At 41.9% G+C, this 22,118-nt stretch overlaps 1 protein-coding gene across 1 annotated transcript in view; it reads right to left on the reverse strand.

Moving 5' to 3' along the window:
- Positions 1 to 22,118, reverse strand: part of LOC122924083 (diacylglycerol kinase beta-like) — a 192,379-nt gene that overhangs the window by 146,457 nt on the left and 23,804 nt on the right. Inside the window, exon 2 of the mRNA XM_044275003.1 lies at positions 14,265 to 14,460. Coding sequence (XP_044130938.1) covers positions 14,265 to 14,445 — 181 coding nt within the window. The 5' untranslated portion in view covers positions 14,446 to 14,460. The remainder of the gene's footprint in view (positions 1 to 14,264; positions 14,461 to 22,118) is intronic.

A 22,118-nucleotide genomic window follows, 5' to 3' on the forward strand; every position in this document is an offset into this window, starting at 1 on the left:
CTCATTTTCAATGGGGCAGCAAAAGATGCAGACAGCACACTCATCCGCACTTCCGTTCCGCAAAAAAAATAGAACATGTCCTATTCTTGTCCGCAGACACGGTGCCGGCCATGTGTGGACGTGTGAATGGACCCTTAATCGACTGATCAGGGTCAGTCTCTGAGCCAATCGGAACAAAGCCCCCCCCCCCCCGCCCAGTGTCATGTGATCCTCCATCTTCATTCTTCCTGTAGTTTTCCCCATCAATTTTCATAGTAAAAAAGTAGTAGAGCTGGATAGAAAGATAGATAGAAAAAAAGATAGATAGATAGATCGATCGATAGATACAGAGATAGATAGATAGATAGATAGATATGATATAGATTTGTAGATGAAGTTTGTAAATGTCAATTTTCATGAAATAGACATTTTTATGAAAAATCAACTGTATAAAAAAACTCCGTCCCTAAGCTTGACTGGTAAGAAATAATTTTCCATCAAAATACAGTAAATAATTCATGTTTGGATGGGCATAATTCTAGTCTTTTAGAAGGTGCCAACAGATGGTTTACATATATAGAAAGCACACGCTGACTTCCAAGTGAGATTAAAATGCATAAAGTATATCATTAGTGTTTCTGGAGCACAATTATGGTCGTCACGTGAGGCTCCAGCTCCCAGGTGAATTATTTTCAGTTCTAATTTTCCTAAGTAAAAGAACAACAGATAATATCTGGAAGGAGTTCTGACTAATTTCTCACGTATACAGTACAGTGGAGAGTTTTTATATTTTGATTATTTGTTGGAAACCAGGAAAATCTTGAACCTATTCTCTACTACTGTACTGCCATCTTTACCTGTTGGCATCAGCACCTGGCAAGGTGCATCTAATGGAAGGGCCAGTGCACTTGGGGCACCGGGTGAAGTTGCTCTGCAATGTACAGGTATAATGCAGTTTGGCCATGGGTCATTGGATGGATGTAAGGGAATCAAGTAGATAACGTGCGTAATATAACCAAGGGCTCACAACATCTACAACCATAAACATGATGTTTTTTATAGACATTGTAAAACTAGCTGTAGATGGGCAGATGCCCCAGTCATATAGACTGTCGATGTGTCCTTTTCCCATTCTTAACCCTATTTTCGGGTTCACATCACTCTGAGATTTACAAAGATATATAAAGAAGGACATATATATGTATGTATGTATGTTCCGCGATCACTCAAAAACGCAACCATCAATTTCAATTTCGCGATGCAACAGTCGCAGAAAAATCCATCTGGATTTTTAGCAACTGTTGTGTCGCAGTCGCAGCATGTCACATGTCGCAGTGCAACACCATAGACTATCATTAGAAAAATTGTTGAGACAAAATGTTGCGCAACACATGGCATCGTGTAGCCGTAGCATTAAAGGGGCAGGACGCTGTGGGGGTCACTGTTAAAGGGACGGGCACTGTGGAGGTCACTGTTAAAGAGGCGTTTACTGTGGATGTTACTGTTAAGGGGACAGGCCGCTGTGGAGGTCACTGTTAAAGGGGAGGACACTGTGGAGGTCACTGTTAAGGGGGCAGGGGCCACTATTAAAGGGGCAACTGCTGTGGAGGTTACTGTTAAGGCAGCGGGGTGCTGTGGGGGTCACTGTTAAGGCAGCGGGGGTGATGTGGGGGTCACTGTTAAGGGGTCTGGCCCCTGAGGGGGTCACTGTCAAGGGAGTGGGTGCTGTGAAACTCACTGTTAAAGGGGAGGGCTGCTGTGAAGGTCAAAGTTAAGGGGATGGGATGCTGTGGAGGTCCAATTTTAAAGTTCCGGGGCACTGTGGGGGGTCAGTGTTAAGGGGTGGGGGACTGTGGAGGTCACTGTTATGGGGGATACTGTTGATATCTTTTAACGACACACACAAACATTAAATGAAATAGATGAAATATTCCCGAGCAGGGTCCTTCTGCTAGTATATATATATAGACACACAATGACAAAAATGTTAATACTTTTCCTACTGCAGGATCTAAAAGTGCAGGGATAGTTGGGTGGCTGTGGGGCGATTCCCTGGGGAAAACATACAAACTCCATGCAGATGTTGTCCTTTATTGTATTCGAACTAAGGACCCCAGCACTTCAAAGCTCCAGTGCTAATCACTGAGCCACCATTTTTATTTTTAGTTTTTTTATTAAAAATAAGAAATATATAAAGAAATCTCTAATCGGACATCAGCCATGTCCTCTCTCCTCCTCACTTTCATGTGTCTGGCTGTAAGATAACTGGCTGCAGCAGAAGCCTCTCACTCTGCTTAGTATTGTGGCTCAATCTCATGCCCTGCAGAAAGGCCATATGACTGGACAATGTGTCTGGATAATGCTCTGTGAGCTAAACTAGAGATGTGTGAATCGATTCTAAACAAATAGAATCTGTTTAAAAATTTCACAAAAATGTGTCTGCCAGAACAACTCCAAAGTTTTCACAAGAAGGATCACGTAAAAATGGACCAGCACCTTTTTTACTGTGAAGATTGATGGGAAAAATGACAGAAGGGAGTAAGATGAAGGATCACATGACACTGGGAGGGGGAGGGGTTGTCCTGACTGGCACAGAGGCTGACAGACAGGGGGCAGTATTCAGCCACACTATTCTGCGATCAGCTTGCTACCTGAGAGCATGTGTCTTGGCAGTGTCCGACAAACTACACACACAACCCAGTAATTTATCTGTACTAGGGACATAAAAGGGAGATATAATTGGGTAGGTTTTAGAGTTTTATCAGGAAAAGCATAGCATAGAGTGAGGGACCGTAACTCTGAGTTGTGTGTTGTTTAATAGTTCATACAGCTTGGTGGCAAGTTCTATCCCACAACAAACTAATCTTTTTTTCTGTATGTGTACAGCCAGCTTTAAAAACAAAAACAAAAAAGCAGTACAGTGTCCTTGTCATCATCATCAGCTGCTTCTTCTAGCGCTTAGACTCCTCCTCTTTCTCCTTTTCTTCCTTTCCATCATGAGACAACCATAACAGAATTTGTAGCCAGAGAAAACTGTTCGCAACCAGCAATGAGCTGGTGTGCAAGCTGAACTTCTATCTAGTTAAGCTGCAGTCACTGCTGTACCACTTAATGGATTCTATTTTGCCTTTAGAGACCTGATGGTGTATGCTCAGCTCAAGATATCTAGCCGCCATTATTTCTCAAAAAGAAACATCCCTGCCTTGTACTCTCATGTGTAATAAAACATGGGCCGCTCCTTGCAATTGTCGCTGTGCGGCAAGATGCATGTCACTGTGGACACCTGAAGCAGCTGTTATGGGCAGGAACAATACATGTCTTTTGCAGTCAACTGGGTCAATGTTTTTATGCGGCAGTGGCGATGCAGCAACAAGGCCAGTGTCACGACTATGGTTTGGTCATGACTCTTTGTGTCGCATGCAGTTGTCAGCAGTCTGCTTGTTGTCTACCGCAGGTGAGGGCAGTTAGTATGTTGTCTCACGCGTGGTTGCCGCTGGCAACATGATGTTGTTTGCAGTGTAGCAGCCTGAGCTGGTTGCTAGGCGGCTCGCTGTCAAGGCATGCGGTTGCACCTGGCAACGTGTGTTTGCATGTGTTCACTTTCTATGTCTGGTGTGCACGGGAGTTAGTTGTGTGTACACTTCCCCTTTAAGTGACACTTTCCTTGTCTGGTGTTGGAAGGGTTAACTCCTTTACTAGTATGTGTGTGTGGGTGTAGCTGCTTGGGCTATTTAGCTCCTGCTGGATGCCTGAGGCTGAGGGGTACTCCAGCCATGCTTTATGCTGGAGTCATCCTCCTGGTCTCATATGCCATCTATCCAGTGAGGGCCACCCTTGTGGTCATAAAAATATATGTATGATGTTAAGAAGATGTTTTTATGCTCTTTATATTTATTGCAGCTATGGGTGTCCTGGGTACCTGTGTGATTTGTGTGTGTGCTGTGTCCTTAATGTTTGTGTGGACATCAGTACTTGTGCACGGGTTCCAGTCAGCGTGTCTGTGGCAGGTAGGTGTAGCACTGGTTTAACTCACCTGCCATATCCATATGCTGTATATGTTTACCCTCTCCTTGCTCCTTGGCCAGTGAGACTCCTGTTCGTCCGTGTCTAGGAGGAACAGGTCGTCTTACCCTGCTCTTAGTCCAGGGATTTCCTGAGGGCTAGTAGGGACTCTAGGTTCCGGAATATGAGCCCTCCTACCATCTGGGTTGGCTCATACGGTTAGGAGTCAGGGTCAGAATTAGGGACGCGCTAGGAGGTGACCTGCTCCCTGATCCTGTCGTCCTGGCCTAGCAGCTACCCTTATCCTATTGACATTGCACGGTTGAGGATTTCCCCCATTCTCAGCCGTCACAGCCAGGTCCTATTGACATCACCACGTTTGTGTCTCTCTGGTTCCCACCACTTCCGCCTCTTTCATGTCCTGCTCCGAGGATATTCTCCTGTCCAAAAAGCATTAGGGCAGAGCATTTCTCTCATTCCCCTTCCCTCCTTTCATGTTTGTAAACTGATGTGTTGCCATGTGGTGTTGGAGCGGATCAGCATCACTTGCTGAAGTGCATCAAGCAGCAAACATCCCACTGGCTGTGTCCCTACCAATTGGGGAAGGTAAGCAGTGACAATGGGGGAAATAATACATGCTCCCTGCATCACACACATGATCAATTTAGTCATGCAACATTTTTTTTTTAAGAACAGTGGCTTACAAAAGACACTGGCCTTGTCCAGGAGACTGTCTAGACAATTCGAACACTTTTGATTCTTGTCACAAATCAAATTTTTAGAAAATTTTAGGAATTGGACACAAAACGAATTTCAAGAAGTTTGCTCATCTCTAAACCCATGAGCAGCAGCTGCACAAATCTCACTGCTGGTTACAATGTATCAGTCTGCAGTCCAGTTCAGCTCAAAAAGCATTGTCTAGACTGGATACAGGACTGATTATTCACTGACAGCAAACAGATACCTTGAACTTTATGAGAAATTAAAACACAATTTTTAAACCATCAGAGATTAAGCTTTATTTACATAAAACCAGAAAACACCTTTAAGAAAAGTTCTTCTCAAGTTTCAGTCCTTTTATAAATGATCTTAAAATGCTGGAACTAATAATATTTTAGAAAAAAAAATAAGACATTCCCTTTTTAAAGCTACAGACCCCGTTCCTCTTCAACAAATATATCTATTTTTCCCCTCTATTTATAATTGAACTTCCGATGAAATGATGCATTAAATAATGCTGAGAACAGCTGCCGGAGAAGCTATTTTTATGGCATTCCTGACAGAATAGTCACCGAACATGTAAATATTGATACGTGAAAGAGACATTTTTAGCTGTTTGCCTCAAAATGAGACAAAACCTGAGAAGTTCCCATCTGCAGCCCCTGGCCGAACGAGCAAAACTTGCCTGTTAACTAAATAAGTACTGTCATTTACTTGCCATCACCCACTGTGCTCATTTCTCACCTAGAAGCAGGGGAGAGATAGATTGTAACTGTTAGCCTGCAAAAGAGAGCAAATGTCAATGGTTCTGAGGCGCCACGAGCGCCTGTAATGAGCACAATTTAACCTGTTCCATATATCAAATGCTCGGGATTGATGATGGTAATAATAAAATAAAAGCTCTTCTGTTGGTAAAAGATGAGTGTTCTCCACCAAAACTGTGTTCACTATCAGAGAGGTGCAACGTATAGTATGTGTAAGAGGAGGCAGAAATGATAGTTACAAAGTTAACACGGTGGAAAAAAGACATATGTCCATCAAGTTCAACCAACGCATAGGTAGGGACGCGAATCACAGAAGGGAGTGATATTGGCAAATGAGATGGATAGATAGATAGTTATGAGATAGATGGATAGATAATAGATAGATAGATATTAGATAGATAGATAGATAGATAGATAGATATGAGTGGTAGATAGATAGATAGATAGATAGATAATAGATAGATAATAGATAGATAAATAGATAGATAATAGATAGATAGATAGATAGATAGATAAATAGATAGATAATAGATAGATAATAGATAGATAGATAATAGATAGATAATAGATAGATAGATAGATAAATAGATAGATAATAGATAGATAGATAGATAAATAGATAGATAATAGATAGATAGATAGATAGATAGATAGATAATAGATAGATAATAGATAGATAATAGATAGATAAATAGATAGATAATAGATAGATAGATAGATAGATAGATAATAGATAGATAATAGATAGATAGATAGATAAATAGATAGATAATAGATAGATAGATAGATAAATAGATAGATAATAGATAGATAGATAGATAGATAGATAGATAATAGATAGATAATAGATAGATAATAGATAGATAGATAAATAGATAGATAATAGATAGATAGATAATAGATATGAGATAGATAAATAGATAATAGATAATAGATAGATAGATAGATAGATAATAGATAGATAATAGATAGATAGATAGATAGGAGATAGATAGATAGATAGATAGATATAAGATGATAGATAGATAGATAGATAGATAGATAGATAGATAGATACAGATGCAGCTGAGCTGAACTTGATGATTGATGTGTTAAATAAGGAATGGCAAGAAAAAGATAAACTTTTCAAGGGCTTTGGTTACGAGATAACCAACACTGTGCCATATGTTATCAGAGTCAAGTTTAGCTCGGCTACATCTGTAGATAGATAGATAAACAGATAGATATACAGATAATAAATGCTATTCATTTCAAGCTATATTATGGAAAAATATAGTAAATATCAATTTTCATGAAATTGTACGAAAACTCAATTGTATGAAACGAGAAAGAAAGAAAGAAAGATGGAAAGAAAGGTAAATCTATAATACATAGATATAAAAGAGATGTGAGATAAATAGATAGATAGATAGATAAACAGATATGAGATAGAATTTTAGATAAATATATGGATAGTTCAAAATTTAGGACATGATGCGTTTTTGTAGAAACTTCCATTATTACGAAGTCTATATTTGTGTGGTGGTGATGGTGGTAGGGGGTGTGAGGTGACAATCATTGGCCTGTCACCCTTTCCCCTCACTCCCTTCTGATAGAATTCCCCCACCATCCCCATATTGTCACCAGTGGTTTTGATGTTGCGTCTCTACTGCTTCGCCTTCCTACTTTGCTTTAGAGAAATTAAATCAGAAGTCATCCCTCTGATTTCATCCTCCGGCAACTTACCCAAAAGAAAAGTTGCCCCCCGAAGAAGCGATCACTGTGTTATGTGAGGCCTGCAATGTTATACCTGTGCAAATCCATCAACTGGAAAGGGGAAAGGAAAATAAGTTTCTTGGAGATGATTACCGGTAATTGGCTGCAGTAGCGTGCACATTTCAGCCTCTAACCACAATTTACAAACGCAGGGCACGAGAGTCTCCAAACAGCGCAACCGTACAGCATGACTAATTCATCAAGTGCTAAAAGCAGCCAAGCCAAGGATCCCAGGCAGACAATGGAAGTCGTCGACGGCAGAGAGACTCTTGACATTTAAAGAGACAACGCTTCAGTCAAGTAATCAACCAAATTATGGAGTGCGGGATGCATAAGTATGACTGTACACGTTGTCAGACAAATGCATATAAATGTATTGTATTATTTACATCCTGAAACGCGCCGGCCACAAGGTACTAGAGTGAAAAGTCAAGAAGTAGAAGCAAGAGCGAAGAAACTTAATGGTAAACTTTTAGCTACGAGACGTGATGAGATAATTAGAAATTTATTGTCAGGGAAAATGCAATTCTGAAGGTGGCCATACACGTTGGATAGATGTCTGCTGAACAACCCAATTCGCAGATTGTGACACAATGGTTATTTGCGCTGCAATCTGCAACTTTTCCCTGCTTACGCCAGTTCTAAAAAGGGGGCCATGGTGTGGATGGGAAAGGGGGAGGCTCAGAAGGCCCATCTCACTTATCATTTTCTGTGTCTGTCTTAGCAAGGGAGCTGGCATACATTTAGGCAGGCAGTGGATACACCAAAGTTATGTAGAGGTCGGCGCCTCTAGATAAATTCGGAGCATCCACAGCCAGCTAAAGGGCTATTAAGACCAGCATCTAAAATGCTAATCACGTGCACGTGGACAAAAAGATTAGAAAAAGAAAACAGCAGGTGGTGCTATACCAGTGATGGGCAAACTATGACCCGCGGGCCGTATACGGCCCAGCAGACCTTTTTATCCGTCCCGCAGAGGCAGCAAAAGTGGAGATGAGCGCTTCCATTGGGAAAGCTCATCTCCATATTCATCTGTATAGCCGTCCTCAGGACAGCAATACAGATGAATGGTGCGGAGGAGCAGGGGAGAGGCCTGTAGCCTATCAGAGGCCGGCGCAGGCAGCGCAATGATGTCATCGCACCGCCTGAGCCGTACAGAGCGGGACACAGGCCGGAAGAGGCCTGCATCGCATCTCTGACAGCAGCATAAGGTAAGTATATGTGTTTATTGTTTTTATTATTTATAGTATACTGTGGCAAAAAAGGGGGGCCTATATACTGGCACAATATGGATTGGTACTATGGAGAAGAGGGGAAGCACTATGGGGGCCCTATATACTGGCAAAATATGGGGGGGCACTATGGAGAAGAGGGGGAAGCACTATGGGGCCCTATATACTGGCACAATATGGAGGCACTATGAAGAAGAGGAGAAGCACTATGGGGGCCACTATGGAGAAGAGGGGAAGCACTGTGGTGGCCCTATATACTGGCACATTATGGGGGGTACTATGGGGGCCCTATATACTGGCATAGTATGTATTCTGTGAATTGCAACAACAAAGCTAACTCCAGGCTTTGATGTCTTAGCAAACAAGGGAGACCAACAACACTGTTCCCACTAAAATTGAAGGTGAGTTATACATTCTATGTTATGAAAGAAATACATTGCATAACAATTTTGTACAATAACTCTTTTTATGCTTTTCTACCTTGAATTAAACTAAACCTTTAATGTTACGAAATTTAAATTTAATTTACATTAATTCACACAAAAGCCCCTATCCATCTACTCTTGGTCTGGCCCCCGGGTCCAATATATGAACCCATTGTGGCCCACGAGTCAAAAAGTTTGCCCACCTCTGTGCTATGCAGACACATTTCATTGAATAACTCAGTGACTATACTTAATGTTTTATTACATTCAGTCTCAAAAGTATTCAGACCCAGGTGCTTGTTTGAAGACTGTAAAATATTTTTCATGGAACAACCCTTTAAGTTACTGTCACGGAAGTTCCCGCAACAGGTGGCAGGAGATCGGTGAGACTGGCAACACATGGTTTGATCTGATAGGTTTTCTGTTTGGATCAAATGACGTCTGTGTTGTTTCTGGTGCTTGTCATACCTTCTTTCCCCAGGTGTGGCTATTATGGTCAATTAACCTTCTCTATTTATTGTTGTTTTTCCCACTATGCTATGCAGTTTATAGCTTCAGTTGGATAGCTGGTGTGTGGATCTCAGCTGAGTTCCTGGTGCTGCCATAGCCACTTGAAGTTAAGTGTTTTCTTTCCCTTTTGTATCTTGTTTGGGTTATTTTGTGTGTGGGATTTCCCTGTCATTTGTATTATGGCCTGAGGGAGACTCCTTAGCGTCCTTCCTTTTGGAGGAACAGGTTGTCTCAGTCCTTATATTAGTACCAGAGTCCTATAGGGTGAGTTAGGACATTAGGTGTTCCTGTGTATGAGCTCACCTACCTCTGGGGTCTGTTCATATTGGTAGGCGGGCACAGATGTATTTTGATTAAAATATATTGGCTAAGTGTCCCAGATTTTATCATATCAGAGTGAGGACTTTGTCCATATATAATGCTTCTACTTTAGGAAGTGCATTATTACCTTATTTATGTGATTTCATACTGGTAGTTAGTCAGGACTTTGATTAGGGTTTTACTAGGAGGTGTTAATCTCCTTTCCTTAGTTTCCAGGCCTTCTTCCCTCACCCCTTGCCCTCCTATGTTCGGTGTGGTGTTTCCCTCCCACACCTGAACCTGACAGTTAAGTGATCATCTTGTTTGTTGCATAGCAACAAAGAAAAAAAGAAGCACGTGACTACTCCTGAGTGCCTTACTACTAAGTTTCCATAGCCTGATTTGGAGGAAAGTTGTGGATAGGATCAAGCAGCCATGAAAATGGGACAAGAAGTAGAGTGAGAAGAACCTATTTTCCAGTCCCAGCAAAAATTTGATTCCCATCCTAGGACCAGCCTACGAGAGCGATGTTTATAAACATACAATTAATACGTTATTTTAAAGTAGTTACAGAAAAACATGACTTCAAGCAGCGCTAGCGGCGGTAGAAGTCAAAGTTGTCAGCCGCTATTATGCCCGCGACTACAGTATGTCTAATGACACACACTGCTTTTGTCTTCAATCCAGATGTCATCTATTGATGGGAACATTTGATCCGCAGGTGCATTAGTGTCTTTATATGCCAAAACAAATTCCGCAGAGAACACGAGATTTGAGGGGATAATGCTATTTTAGTCTTTTAAGGGAACCATCTCAAGTGTTGTCACAAAGGTGACAACAGCGTTTAAATCAATGGCAATATTTCAAAACTAGAACAATTTTTGACTCAAACAGCCCAAGCTTTAGATGTTCTTATTTTCCGAAGATATCTAAAAGTATTTCTCCAGGTACAATTACAGTCTAGCATTTATGTAACAAGCGATCAGACTCTTTATTTTGTACTTTTGTTTGCACATTACTTGTGAAAAAAATCTCCAAAACTTCTACGGGATTAGCAAAGTATGACTGCTTACTGATGGAAATAGGGCCACTCTTAGCCCAGCGGTCTGTGCCGGCGCTGTTGCCCCTACCCGCGGGCACGGCCGCCGGGCTCCCTCTTTTCTTCCTGCTGCCATGTGCCGTGCTGACAATTGCAGGTAGCTTAACTGTTGTATCTGTGCTCCATGCCAGAGCTTACTTCCTGCTGGAGATCTGTACTGTTTGTTAGGGCTTGTATGGGTGTGTCTCTCCTCCCTGTGAGGCAGCACGTACATGTTCTCTGTCTCACTAGCCTATGGCTAGATTGCAGGAAGTATTTAAAGGCACTTTCTGCCCAAGGAAGGTACCTGAGCAACTCATGGTTACTAGCTTGTCTAGTTCTAGGTGTTTTTGTAGTTCTCCTTTTCTGTGTACCGGACACTGCTTTTGGATTTATTGGATTTTGCTTGTTTGCCGCCTGCCTCTGACCTTGGACTTCGTTTACGGACTTTTGCTTGGTCGTTGCCTGCCCTGACTTCAGACTTTCTAACCACTTACTTCCCCTCAATGCTTGCACCGGTATCTTTGACCCCGTGGTCAGCTGCCACTGACTCGGGGACTGCTCTGGAGTGGCACCTGGCAACTACCCTAATGGACCAAACCTATCCTCACCATCAGAGGCTCTAGCGAAGACCAGATAGTTGCTTAGTCATGCCCCTCTAGAGTATAGTCAGTCAGTCTGCTTGCATAACAGACACCTGGTATTGCTCTGGTAAGCTCCATTCAAGTGGAACTGTTTCTGGACAACCCCATAATTTCCTATGATGTCTGGAGAACATTCAACTACACCTTCTCTCTACTTCATGAAGGCCACCCATGAAGAAAGTCATACTCCATTACATATCTAAAAAAGTTATTTTCTAGGGTCATTTTTGGGCTACACATGATTAAAATATTTATTGTCTTCTTTTTATCCAGATTTATGTATCTATTGGAGACCTTGATGGTCCATTAGTTAGTCAACTAGTAGTCCACCACTTGAACTTCACAGCATCACAGGATGCTCCTTAGGAATGCACTATTAATTGTTACTTACTTACCTGTCCTGGTTCCCTAGCCATCTGTGAGTTTCCAACCACTACCTATTGAGTCTTCTGACCGGGGCATGTGCAATTAATTTTTCACATTGACCCTAGAGTATAAAGTTGACCTGGCTTTTTTATTTTTCTTCTGTATCACTCTCTACTGTACCACATATCAAGCTGCCAAATCCTTGGAATGTTTGATCAATCTCTTGAAGTTTTTTCTACAGTTTTTCTACTTGTATTTCTAGCTCTGCTCAACTTTCATCATGAGATCTTTGGATTGACCAGCAATTTTACTGTATGTCTATTAGTATATTGTAAATATTAAAGGAAATCTTTGCTTTGCACAAATTCTTCTTGATAGAAGGGTCCTGTGTCTTCCTGCTGAGACCACCAGTGATTAACTGTAATTTGTGGGAAACTTTTGCGGTGAGTTTTCGGTTTTCCTGCAGCACCACCACAGGAAAAATGAAGTATTACATAGTGTCAATTTAAATCAATGTGTTGTCTGTATAATTCAAGACAGGACAGGACAGGTCTTCCAGAGCAAGAGACACTCTTTGTAACCTCTCTCTACTCTGATCAAAGGAGGAAGATCCTGAACCGAGGACCCCCCTCAATTTTACCTAGAATTCCCTAACCTGGACAACCCCTTTTTCATAATTGTAGAAAAAGACATAGCCCACATATCCATTTTCACAGTGATCCAGACCAATAGGACAATTTATAGCACCAACATATTCCACAGCACTTTTCAGATATTGGAGGAGATTTACTTAATTAAAATGTGCCAAATTCTGGTGCAATTTGGGGTACAGATTTTCTACCATATTTAGTAACCTATTTTTGCCACCTTCTATCCTTTTTATCACTTGGCTGACAAAAAAGAATGGCTTAGTGACGAGGACATAGCTTTGTGGGGGGTGATTTAAATGTGGAACCTTGTGTCAAATAATGCGCAAAAATTTTAGTACATTTTGGACTAAATTAAGCCAGTAAAGAAGTGGTTTAAACTGAGACTAGACCCTCTATAGGTACGGCAGATTTATCGCCCCAGCATTAGTCACTATGATGAATCTGGAACACTTTAATAGTTTCTGTCTAAGTTCACACTGTCTTGTGGACTGTGAGTTAGATTTATGAAGACTGGAAGGCGTAATGCCTTGACATAGTGTGAGATGGTGTGAGAAGCACCACAATTACTAAGAGGCACACATCTAAATAAATTTGGCGCATATTGCAGGTCCATGAGCTACAATCTGAAATCTGTGCCACCTAGGTACTGCCATGAGTTTCAGGCATTGTGGCAGAAAACTGGAGCAAGTAATATAAAATGTGTTGGTTCTCTCTGCCCATGCTCCTCCACACACACATACACACTCATATTTTTGCACAGAACTTTTTGCCCTTGGTCTGAATTGGCCCCAGGATCCCAGTGCTGCAAAGCACCGCTGCTAACCACTGAGCCACCATGCAAGAGACAACCAAGCAACATATAGTATATAAAAGTGAGGTCTTCATGGTGGAAAAATAATGTAAAGTTTCTAACATCAATCACAATGGAAAACCTTCCGTTATAGATGGCAGTAGGGACACTAGGCTAAAATAGAACTGTTTGGCAAAGTCTCAGACTGCTGTGTGTTTCCAAAAGGCAATCAAACATTACTTTTTACTATCCACGTTATAGCTCACATTTCCCAATCTATTGTGCTTCGAATGCGATCCATCAACCGCTAATCAGCTCAAGTCTTTTACAGAACAATGAGGAGATAATTCCCTGTTGACCCTTGGACCTTCGCGAAGAACACAAATACCCTGATTAAAGAATAATAAAAATATATAAAAATAAGTGAAACAATGTGTCCTCTAAATGGGAATTGGTAAGGGTTAGTCAACAAGCCTATAGTGATAATAGAAACATGTTAGACAGATATGTTTTATGGGTGAATTTGTAGTCAATGAGACATAACAACCTGGAAGACCATAGAAATGCTGGCTGTGGCTTCACCGGACGAGAGATTTCTGATCAGAGGATCTTAAAAGGGTGTTTTGGAAAGCAAGGCTGATTTTTTTCCCCCTAAAAAAACAGCACCACCTCTGTCTACAAGTTGTGTCTGGTGTTATTCATTAAAGTAAATTGGACTGAGCTTCAGTACCTCAAACAACTTGAGGACAAGTACGGTGCTGTTTTTGAAAGACAGCAGCCATGTTTTACAAAAAGAGAGCAACCTACTTTAAAGGGTGCACATTAAGGGGCAGATTTATCATAGATCAGCGGTATACAGGTTTTGGCACTCTGCTGGCTCCAGGCCTTCGAAGCTAGGGGTTACTGGTGCCAACAAAAAAGTATTGTAAAAACTTCTGGTGACACTGTAGGGGAAACATGATAATACACGGCCGTCTGATAAGGCCCATAAATAGAATTTAGCATAGCCCTTGATAAATTGAATGTGACATATGTAAGATTTACTGCACCTTGCGCTGCAAATTTGAGCTCCTTTACATCGGTCACCGTGTTCCTCTTTTCTTGAGTCTTCTTTTCAAGTCTGCGATTAATTCTTCTTTTTCTGGTCTCTCCCCAGAGATTTGAGCCACCGTGCATGCTCGGGATGTTCAGAATAGCAATTCCTTCCAGAGAGATATTTCCAAGATCCATTTGGATGCCGTCACACTGCAAGAATCACATGAGCATTATTATCTCAAATGTTTTTTTTCCAATTAAACAATTTGCAAATATTTCACTAGAAATCAATATTTCTTACATTTTGTCTTTACTATCAAATAAATAAAAATGAGAAAAATATAGGAAAATTTATAATAGACCAGTGTTTTTAATGCTGGCCCATAGTATCTCTCTCTGTGCACTGCTTTGTCAGTCTGTGCACCTAAACTGAAATCTATGCCTCCCTAGCTGGGGTAGATTTCAGTCTTCTTCTACAGCAGAAAACTGGCATAAACGACGATATATGTGCCAGGCCTGCTGGCCCTGCCCCTTCCTTATCATTCCCCCTTTTCGGGAAATTGGCGATGGCAGCGGGGAAATGCCACTTGTGCAAAAAAGTGTTTGTGACTTTTTCCATCACTAAACTGGCATGGTTTTTCAGATTTTGCAATTGATTTCCTGTCAAAAATATCCAAAAAATTTCCATTACCCAACTCGTTACTTCTCATTCCCATCCTGGTTGAGTATGGCAAAACTATCACAACCTCAGTGTAATCATTAACCTATTCAAAATGTGGGTCCACATTTACCTTCAACTACAGCTGTATGCCCCACTGACCAATAAGGGATCCCAACTAGTGTTGATCGAGCACCAAAGTGCTTGTGTGCTCTGGCCAAACACATCGGGATTCTTGGGTGCTCTACCGAGCACCCGAGAATAATAGGAATCAATGGGAGAACCCAAGCATTAAACTAGGCACCCCCTGCTCTGAAGAGGGGAGGGTGCCTGGTTCATAGGAAAAGGTCATAAATTGATGGAAACACCACCAAAATGGTTCTAAAACCGCATGGGGAGGATGTATCGATGCATCTTGGACTCCCAGGTCGCTGCTGGAAACAATGTTGTCCGAGTAGTACGCCACTTTTACAGACTGACAATAATACGCACCAAACCGAAGATAAAATTGATTTTAGAGGAAAAATGTATAGGACACATTCTTTCTTGAATATTTACTTGTATATAAAGTGCAATTTCATCCAAAAATTACAAGCAAGAGACACGCTGATACAACCTGTATATCACATAAAGGAGGGCCTCATTCACATTGTGGTACAATTGTTCATGTAGTGGGACTCCTACACTCATAAAGCCTATGCATTAAGTCAAAGGGCTGCCAAAAATTACAAGGAACCGGCACTCCAATACACCCTTTATTACACATAAAGGAGGGCATCATACACAGCCTTGAAAAATTATGATTGATGGCCTGCTGGTGAGCCTCTAAAATATTAGGGGCGAGGGCCTGCTGCTGAACTGACCCTCTAAAAAATTATATGCCAGAGCCTGCAGATGAGCTGACCCTGTAAAACATTATATTCGTGGGCCTGCAGGTGAGCTGACCCTGTAAAAGATTGCAGGTGAGGGTCTGCAGGTGAGCTGACCCTCTAAAACATTATATGTGAGGGCCTGCAGGTGGCCTGACCCTGTTAAAGATTGTAGGTGAAGGCCTGCTGGTGAGCTAACCCTCTAAAAAATAATATGTAAGGGCCTGCTGGTGAGCTGACCCTGTAAAACATTATATGCTAGGGCCTGCTGGTGAGCTGACCCTGTAAAAGATTTTAGGCGCAGGCCTGCTAATGAGCTGACCCTGTAAAATATTTTAGGTGTGGGCCTGCTGTTGAGCTGACCCTGTAAAAGATTGTCGGTGAAGGCCTACTTGTGAGCTGACCCTCTAAAACATTAAATGTGAGGGCCTGCTGGTGAGCTTACCCTGTAAAAGATTTTAGGTGTGGGCCTGCTGGTGAGCTGAGCCGCTAAAAAATTATATGCGAAGGCCTGCTGTGCAATCCCAGGGTACGACTCGCTCCCGGCTTCCACAACATTCACCCAGTGTGCCATCATGTAAATGTAGCATCCCTGGCCGAATGCACTTGTCCATGTGTGCCTTGGTTAAGTGGACCTTCCCACTAACTGCGTTGTCAGGGCACGTGTGATGTTATGGGACACCTGTTGGTGTAAGGCGGGCACGGCAGATCTTTAAAAATAGTGGTGTCTGGGTACTGCGTAACGCGGGACAGACACCGACATCAGGCTGCGGAATGCCTCAGTGTCTACAAACCTAAATGGGAACATTTCCAGGGCCAGTAATTTAGAGCTATGGCCTGTGGGTGGGTGGCTGGGTATTTGTGCTTGCGTTCAAATGCCTGGGGTATGGACATCTGTACGCTGCGCTGTAACACGGAAGTGGATGTGGTCGCTGATGGTGCTTGCGAAGGTCCAGGTGAAGGGCGGGAAGCATCCGGGCCTGCGTCTTGGACAAGGGATTGGCCAGCACGTAACACAGGGGAAGAGGAGGCAGTGGTGTGACCCGCAGACACTGATTGTGGACCCAGGCGTTCGGCCCACCTATTAGGGTGCTTTGATGCCATGTAGCGGATCATGCTGGTGGTGGTGAGGATGCTAGTGTTAACGCCCCTGCTCATTTTTGTATGGCACAGGTTGCAAATTACCATTCTTTTGTCGTCCATACTTTACTCAAAAAAGTGCCAGACTGTGATACACTTACCCCTTGGCAAGGATGATTTCTGCAAGCGGGTGCTCCATGAAACAGTTGCAGGCCTGTTTGGTGTGGCCCACCTTCTCCCTTTTGCCACCCCACTGCCTCTTCTAGCCTGTTGCAGTGCAGCAGATCCCTCCCCCTCTGTACTGCAGTCCTCGCTCGGCTTTCCACCTTCCCAGGTTGGGTCAGTGACTTCATCGTCCGCCACTTCCTCACTCTACTCATCCTCCTGACTTGTTGACTTATCCACTACCTCAGTGATTGACAACTGTGTCTTATCCTCTTCATCAACCTCTTGAAACAGTAATTGCCATTGAGTTATTGGCAACTGTGTCTCATCATCATCCACCTCATTAAACAGTAGTTGACGTTCCCCACTGTTATCTTCTTGTGATTGTGGATGCTCTAGACTTTGTAAATTAGGGCACAAGATCTGTCCCTCTTCAAGCGTGCTTGTCGAGAGGGCCAAATCAAGGAATGGCGCTGAAAAGAGCTCCTCGGAATATCCGAGTGTGGGATCACTTGTTTACTTAGACTCTCCATGGTGGGAGGAAGGAGGATCAGGGTGAGGATAGGGTTGAGCAGACTCGTGGCTACTGAGACTGGACATGGTGGAAGACAGGGTGGTGCTTAACCGACTGGAAGCATTATCTACTGCAATCCAACAGACCACCGGGTCGCACTGGTCTGACTTCAAGAGTGGTGTCCTGCTCCGTCCTGCAAACTGGGACATGAAGCTAGGTATCGTGGATGAGTGTGTTTCTTGTGCTCTGGCACAGTTTCACCGTGCCCAGGGCCATGACCTCTGCATGCACCATCAGCCTCACGGCCACTGCTCTTTCCCTTACTGCTCGCCTTCTTCATATTAAATGTAATATATGATTGAAAGTCTGTCACACGTACAGTAGTGTAGGATTTGAAAGTGTATGCGCAAACAAATTAAAAAAGGTATTTGGGATGTGGAAACGTCACACAGGAGATATCCAGCAGATAATGTCAATGCTGTCACCAGCGGCTAATGAAAAATTACAGGGAATGTCATAGGTATTTGTGATGAGGAAACATTATACGGGTGAGGTACCACCGGTAATGTCACTGTCCGCAGCGTCTATGCAAAAAAATACACTGTATGTCACAGATACATTTTTGAAGCGCACATGTTACACTGGAGATGTGGCCCTGGTAATATCACTGTCAGAAGCAGACACCATCTATTGAAAAATTACACTGTATGTCACAGATATTTTTGGGATGCGCACACTTTACACAGGAGATGTGGTGCAGCTAATGTCACTGTCCGCAGCGGCCTAACTATTGTACGCTATTTAGCGCAAGATGCGCTAAAAGTAGATATTGCTGTCACACACAATAATCCTTAGAAGGACTTTTGGGTCTGTAAAGTTTTAGCTATTTAGCACAGGTTGCGCTAAAAATATACACTTCCTGTCCCAAAAAATTTTGCCATCTGGATTTAACTAAGCAAATAATTATGAGCCTCCTATTGGATAATTACTGCATGGGCGATCATCTTTCAGCTGGCAACAAGTTATTTAATCCCAACTGGTGCAATGAGTTGCTTCTCATTTCTTAAACAACCATGTCGAAAGACAAATTTTGTGGTCGTGGAAAAGATCTTAGTCTGTTTGAGAAGGGACAAATCATTGGCATGCATCAAGCAGAGAAAACATCTAAGGAGATTGCAGAAACGACTAAAATTGGGTTAAGAACTGTCCAACGCATTATGAAAAAACTGGAAGGATAGTGGGGACCCATCGTATTCGAGGAAGAAATGTGGCGGGAAAAAAATCGTGAATAATCGTGATCAGCGATCGCTTAAACGTTTGGTGAAATCAAATCGAAGAAAAACAACAGTAGAACTCAGGGCTATGTTTAATAGTGAAAGTAAGAGCATTTCCACATGCACAATGTGAAGGGACCTCAAGGGATTGGGACTGAACAGCTGTGTAGCCATAAGAAAACCACTAATCAGTGAGGCAAACCAGAAGAAAAAGGTACAATTTGCTAGGGAGCATAAAGATTGGGGATGGACTCTGGAGCAATGGAAGAAGGTGACTTGTTTTTTTGGACAAGTGTATATTGCTGCCGCCATACACAACAATAGTCCTTAAAAAAACTTTTGGGTTTCTGAATTTTTTTTCTAATAAAATTATTCCTATTTCACTACCTACACTGTCTGTCCCTTCTTCAGCACAGCTCTCCATGACTAAGACTGAGCCGAACATGTGTCATCGGGTGCTGCTATATAGCACCCAATGGCGCGTTCTGGACAGCCAATCACTGTAATGTCAGTAACCAAGGTGGCTACGGCATTAGAGTGAGGGCAGCACTTACATGCGGGGTGGAGACTCGAGCATTGCACTTGAGCACACGCGGTATTCAGCCGAATACCGCCATGTGCCGAGCATCGAGGTGGACGAGCCGAACAGGTGTTTGGACGAGCATGCTCGATCATCACTAATCCCAACCTAATATTCACCTATTGGAATTGGGAAGCCAAGGCCACACTCAGTGCACCCTCTTCTGTGAAAAACAATGTAACCCTAGAAGAACTTATCACTGGAGAAGGAGTAGGGGATCTTGGGGACATTGTGTTGTGTGTTTTGGGGTTCAGTTGAATGTTGTTTTTTCCTATTGTCACTTTTATAGTACAGTATTCCAAAAAGTTGCTAAAATTCTGACAACTTCAGTAAAACTCCCATTACACCAAGCATCTCCCTGTTCTTTTTCAATCCCCACTGGTTGGGTGGGGCTTTAGTAGGAAATATTTCCACATTGCTACTTTTATCACGCACAAGATGTCTCCAAGGACATTCCTTACTGAGAAATTGCACTTCACTGCCATCCATTATACAAAGAGGCCATGAAGGTTATTCACATACTAAAGGCACTCTCTTAAAGGCGATACCTAGATTGGAAAGTTTTGGGAATTTGATTTAATATGGTGTGTGTGTGTGTGTGTGTGTGTGTAAGGAAGGAGGAGGGGGGCTGGTGATCGCCTTTTGAAATTTCCAGAAGAGAGAGAAATTAACAAGACTGCCTCCATCTCTGGAGGACCAGTCCTGTCCTACATTACACAAGAAAGCCATTGATGTGAATGGACAATGTGGAATACTGAAAGTCCCCTGCGGTTGTGCTGCAGGTAAATTGAACAGTTACTGCCATCCTAACAAGTAGGGATTATCCAAAGTGAACATCCATTTAAGTTTGGAGAAATGTCAATGTCTAGAAGAGCTTCCCACTGAAATGTTCACATTCTTTTGGACCAATCACTTTGTGTTACTGACAGCTGATCACAGGGTGCCCAATGTCTATTAGCTGAGGTTAACTAGAGTTCAACTGCCCATAAAGGTGAAAATGAAGCAATACACTGACATTACATTGACATTTTTCAGAGAGGCATGTTCTTTGCAGTCACTCTCCACTTTGTCTAATAGAAAGAGCAACTACAGGACTCTCATGTATTAAACATAATGTATCATCAGGAATTTAAATCAGGATAAATTATTAACATCTTATGAAATAGGTTTATTTTTAAATTATCCACATGAATAAATATTGCACTTTTCACAATGGCCACTAGATAACGTGTTTCTTGTTTTCTGCAGCTCATTTTTCCCTTTTACTGTATAGACTGGGGCAGAATGAGCTGAGTCATCTCATCATTTTTTTTAAAGGCATCTCTATTGTACTTCTGGAGATATAGATAATGCTTGATAGTTATACAATATAAACAGATAAGGCTCCAGATGCAGCTTCCCTGTCGCTCTCTGACCTCTAGCAGAGGGAGCTGTACTCCATCAAATCCTGGAGACTGTAATAATCTATGCATTTATCATTCAAATGACAAACTTATTTCAGTTGCCATAAAGGACACATAGGAAGTGTGTGCCTCCAAGATGGCCGACCCCAGGGAAGCTTTAAAAAATAAAAATAACACATAACAGATATTATTTATCTCAACAAACATACATCTAATTAATAATTTACATGAGACATTCCCTTAAAGGAAATGTGTCATCAGAAAATTACCTATTGGTTAAATCACATTTAAAGAATTTTTGATTGTTATTTTTAATTTTTCATGTCAGTATCTATAGTTAAACAAAAAACATAAAATCCTGCGGTATTCGCACTGACCACTATTGTTGACCGCGAATATTCGAATCGCAAAATTTAATTGTGAATATCGCCACTTCCAGAATTCACGAATATTTAGAATATAGTGCTATATATTCATATTTGCGAATATTGTTGATTACTAATATTCTAATTGTGAATTTATCGCGAATATCGGCACTTAGCAACATCCCTAGCAACCAATAGGACATTTTTCTACCCCTTAGTGTTGATATTGAATATTCTAATCACGAGTTTATTGCGAATTTATCGCGAATATCGGCATTTAGCAACATCCCTAGCAACCAATAGGAAATTTGCCTACCCCTAAGTGTTGATTGTGAATATTCTAATCGCTAATTTTATTGCGAATATATTACATTGCCGATTTTCGCAATCAAGTAATTAAAGACTAGAGATCACAAATTCTCAAATTGGCGAATTTATGGCGAATATTCGGGCAGAAATTCCCAAAATATCGCAAATCCGAATATTGCCTATGCCGCTCATCACTACTGACCACTAAGTCTAATAACCGGCGTCACTTCTTGGTCTGTCCAGATCAGTTACCTGCTTATCTATCCATAGAGGTGATATCAGTACAGGCAGGTTTAGCATGACAGATAAGATAGGATCCACCATTTACAATAGGTGATTGTCAAATCTTATCTATTCCTTCCTTGTACAATGACCTCTGCACAGGTCACAGAGTATGCCTAAAAAACTCTCTCAATAGGGTCCCCTCCAGACCATTGTGTCTATGGCCCATGGGGCTACTGTAAAAAATGTTCTTAATGCTTTCTAAATGCTGTTAAGAGCAACTCAGGCAAAATGGACACCCCAAAAAAATCTGCAATCAGAAAATAACTGGCAGATAAAATTGTTGGTGACACATTTCCTTTAATGGCATGAGAGGGGCGGAAAATGGAAGGAGTAACTGAACACTTAACTAAATGTAGTGGTCCAAAA

This window comes from Bufo gargarizans, unplaced genomic scaffold (genome assembly GCF_014858855.1).
Source record: "Bufo gargarizans isolate SCDJY-AF-19 unplaced genomic scaffold, ASM1485885v1 original_scaffold_2220_pilon, whole genome shotgun sequence".
NCBI classification, from domain to species: domain Eukaryota; kingdom Metazoa; phylum Chordata; class Amphibia; order Anura; family Bufonidae; genus Bufo; species Bufo gargarizans.